The sequence below is a fragment of the Azolla caroliniana genome, unplaced genomic scaffold (assembly GCF_043228905.1).
Source record: "Azolla caroliniana isolate FFs.n. ecotype wild unplaced genomic scaffold, voAzoCaro1.0.p SCAF_5, whole genome shotgun sequence".
Taxonomy (NCBI): domain Eukaryota; kingdom Viridiplantae; phylum Streptophyta; class Polypodiopsida; order Salviniales; family Salviniaceae; genus Azolla; species Azolla caroliniana.
The window spans coordinates 13,502,123-13,505,241 of record NW_028230440.1 but is presented as its reverse complement, the minus strand read 5'-3'; the positions used below and the strand labels follow the sequence as shown (position 1 = coordinate 13,505,241).

Genomic DNA, 3,119 nt, shown 5'->3' with positions numbered 1-3,119 from the left:
GTAAACCCAAATTTAGCTTCCCCAATGGCTCCCTAATGTATGCTTTTGCATTGCGTTATGTTGTGGTAACATCTAAATACTCAAGAACTTGTACAAGTGGAAAATAGCAGCCAGATTCAGTGGGTTGTGATATTAGATTATGGTGTCGAGCCAATAACTAATTTACAAATAATTTCAAGCAATTCCAACTACGAATCCAAGTAGATGCATCAAACGTGTCAAATAGATTAACATATCCACAGAGGTTAGTTTTAATTTGAGTCAGTTTTGTTGTAATAAACTAATTTAGCGATTTTCTACGATTCTTGTTGGCGATTCTTGTTGGCGGGAATCGCCAAGGAGTGCAAGAATATCCACAAAGAACATTCTCTGTATTTTAAAAGCTTGACTTTGTAAGAAGTTGACTTTGTTAGACACATTGATTGATCTTATGATTCTATAAATACAGGTGGGATCTTATGGTTTCTACTCAACATACCCAAGGTTCCCCTCTTCTCCCATTTCTCCAACCTGATCAACATTTTTAATTCAACTTGTAAGTTTTATTTCTTTGCCTTTCAATTGTGCGCTCTCTCTCTCTCTCTCTCTCTCATGTTACCTTAATAGCGTACATTTTTTGGTATCATAGATCATACTTGACCTCCAATAACGATATTAAAATCTATCTATCAATTTAGCCATCTATCTCAACAGCGTGCTTCTTCATACATAATGTCCATTCTGAACATGTCAAGTATGTACTATGTACTGAGTAGCGTATATATATATATATATATATATATATTGCAGGTTGTCAATGTATTCATGCTGCGTTCCTCATGATGATCATGTTTTGATAATAATAGTATTCATTTCAGGTTTACAACTCTGGAAATGGCGTTGGAGGTTTTGACGGCATTGGACAAGGCGAAGACGCAATGGTACCACTTCACTGCCATAGTGATTGCGGGAATGGGGTTTTTCACCGATGCGTATGATCTCTTCTGCATCTCCACCGTGACTAAGCTCCTAGGCCGCATCTACTACTTCAATCCTGACAGTGCTAAACCAGGAACCTTGCCCCCAAATGTCTCTGCAGCCGTCAATGGTGTCGCCCTATGTGGCACGCTCGCTGGGCAACTCTTCTTTGGTTGGCTGGGCGACAAATTGGGGCGCAAGAAGGTGTACGGTGTTACACTCCTCCTCATGATCGTATGTTCTATCGCATCTTCGCTCTCCTTCGGCCATACTGCCAAGTCTGTGATGACCACACTCTGTTTCTTCCGCTTTTGGCTGGGCTTTGGGATCGGTGGCGATTATCCTCTGTCCGCGACCATCATGTCGGAGTATGCAAACAAGCGCACGCGTGGCGCATTCATTGCCGCAGTGTTCGCGATGCAGGGCACCGGGATCCTCGCGGGGGCCACAGTCTCCATCATTGTCTCCTCTGCCTTCAATAATGCTGACCCACGCCCACCCTACAGTGTAGACCGTGTGGGCTCAACACCGAAGCAAGCGGATTTCGTGTGGCGGCTGGTGTTCATGTTGGGGGCCATACCAGCATTGCTGACGTACTACTGGCGGATGAAGATGCCGGAGACTGCTCGTTATACGGCACTGGTGGAAGGGAATGCAAAGCAAGCGGCTCAAGACATGACCAAAGTCCTGGCGGTGGAGCTTAATGCGGAGCAAGAGAAGGTGGACAAAATCCGGTCAGACCAAAGCCAGAAGTACGGGCTGTTCTCAGCAGAATTCGTTCGACGGCATGGGCTGCATCTGTTGGGAACAACAAGCACCTGGTTCCTGCTGGACATCGCCTTCTACAGCCAGAACCTGTTCCAGAAGGACGTGTTGACGGCCATCGAGTGGCTGCCAAAGGCCGCAACCATGAGCGCGCTGGAGGAGGTGTTCAAGATCAGCAAAGCGCAGGCGCTCATCGCGCTTTGCTCCACTGTCCCCGGCTACTGGTTCACCGTCGCCTTTATTGACATACTGGGGAGATTCAAAATCCAGCTCATGGGCTTCTTCATGATGACAGCCTTCATGCTGGGCTTGGCCATTCCCTACGACACACTCAAGGAGAAGAACCATCGCATCACGTTCGTGGTGCTGTACGCCTTCACATTCTTCTTTGCAAACTTCGGTCCCAACAGCACCACCTTCATTGTTCCTGCGGAGGTGTTCCCGGCGCGGCTGCGATCGACATGCCACGGTATTTCGGCTGCGGCCGGCAAGGCGGGGGCCATTATCGGCGCATTTGGCTTCCTTTATGCCGCACAAAGCAAGATTCCTGGTCAGCAAGATGCCGGATATCCCAATGGTGTTGGCGTCCGCACGTCCCTACTCATTCTGGGCGTCATCAATGCTCTAGGATTTTTCTTCACGTTCCTCGTGCCAGAGACGAATGGTCGATCGCTCGAGGAGATCACTGGGGAGAATGAAGTAGATGGGGACGACAAACTTGCTGTCTGAAAAAGGAGTGGTCCCAGTATATGATTTACAATTTCACTTCCCTCTCAGTAAATAAATAATGTACTCTCCTTTACAAATTGAGCCATCATCATGATTATTAATATTCCTATTGCTACTATTATTATTATTATTGTTGTTGTTGTTGTTGTTTCTTATATCATGGCTCCATTGTGTTAAACTAGTATTCACAATTTAATGTCAAAGTGTGAATCATTGGTGCGAGGAATTGTTTAATGTCATGAAACTATGAGCAGCGCACAACTTGAGGGTGTGGTATGCACTTCATAATATCAAATGCTCTTATAATACATATCGCTAGATCTTCTTCTATTCATATATCTGCAAAAGGATCAAGGGAAGTGATACTCACCGAAGGAGATGGATGTCAACATTTAGAGAAAAAATTGAGGATTATTGCCTTTGTAACAATTGCCTTGCTAATGGTGTCTCATGGACGCTGCCATTGCCATGTGACTTGTGTCTGTTTGACCATTTGGTTTCTTTCTTCATAGTTCGTCTTGCTTGATTTTTCACCATCGAGGTTTGGAGATTGAGACTCGTTGCTATGGATGCTCACGAATGTGATCCATGATTCTGGCAAGGAACCCATTAGTATTTTACATTTTGATGTTTCATCAATAATGTTACCTCCTGAGATTGCAGCATCT

General features: G+C 45.2%; 1 protein-coding gene across 1 annotated transcript; it reads left to right on the top strand.

Annotated features, from left to right (window-relative positions):
• Positions 1–858: 858 nt before the first annotated feature.
• LOC147864185 (inorganic phosphate transporter 1-1-like) lies at positions 859–2,667 on the top strand. The gene has a single exon (XM_087319877.1). It carries the CDS (start codon positions 874–876, stop codon positions 2,449–2,451), a length of 1,578 nt encoding a protein of 525 aa, XP_087176003.1. The 5' UTR covers positions 859–873; the 3' UTR covers positions 2,452–2,667.
• Positions 2,668–3,119: the final 452 nt, after the last annotated feature.

Coding starts and splice junctions, on each gene's coding strand:
- LOC147864185 (XM_087319877.1), top strand. CDS start 874: ATGGCGTTGGAGGTTTTGACGGCATTGGACAAGGCGAAGACGCAATGG.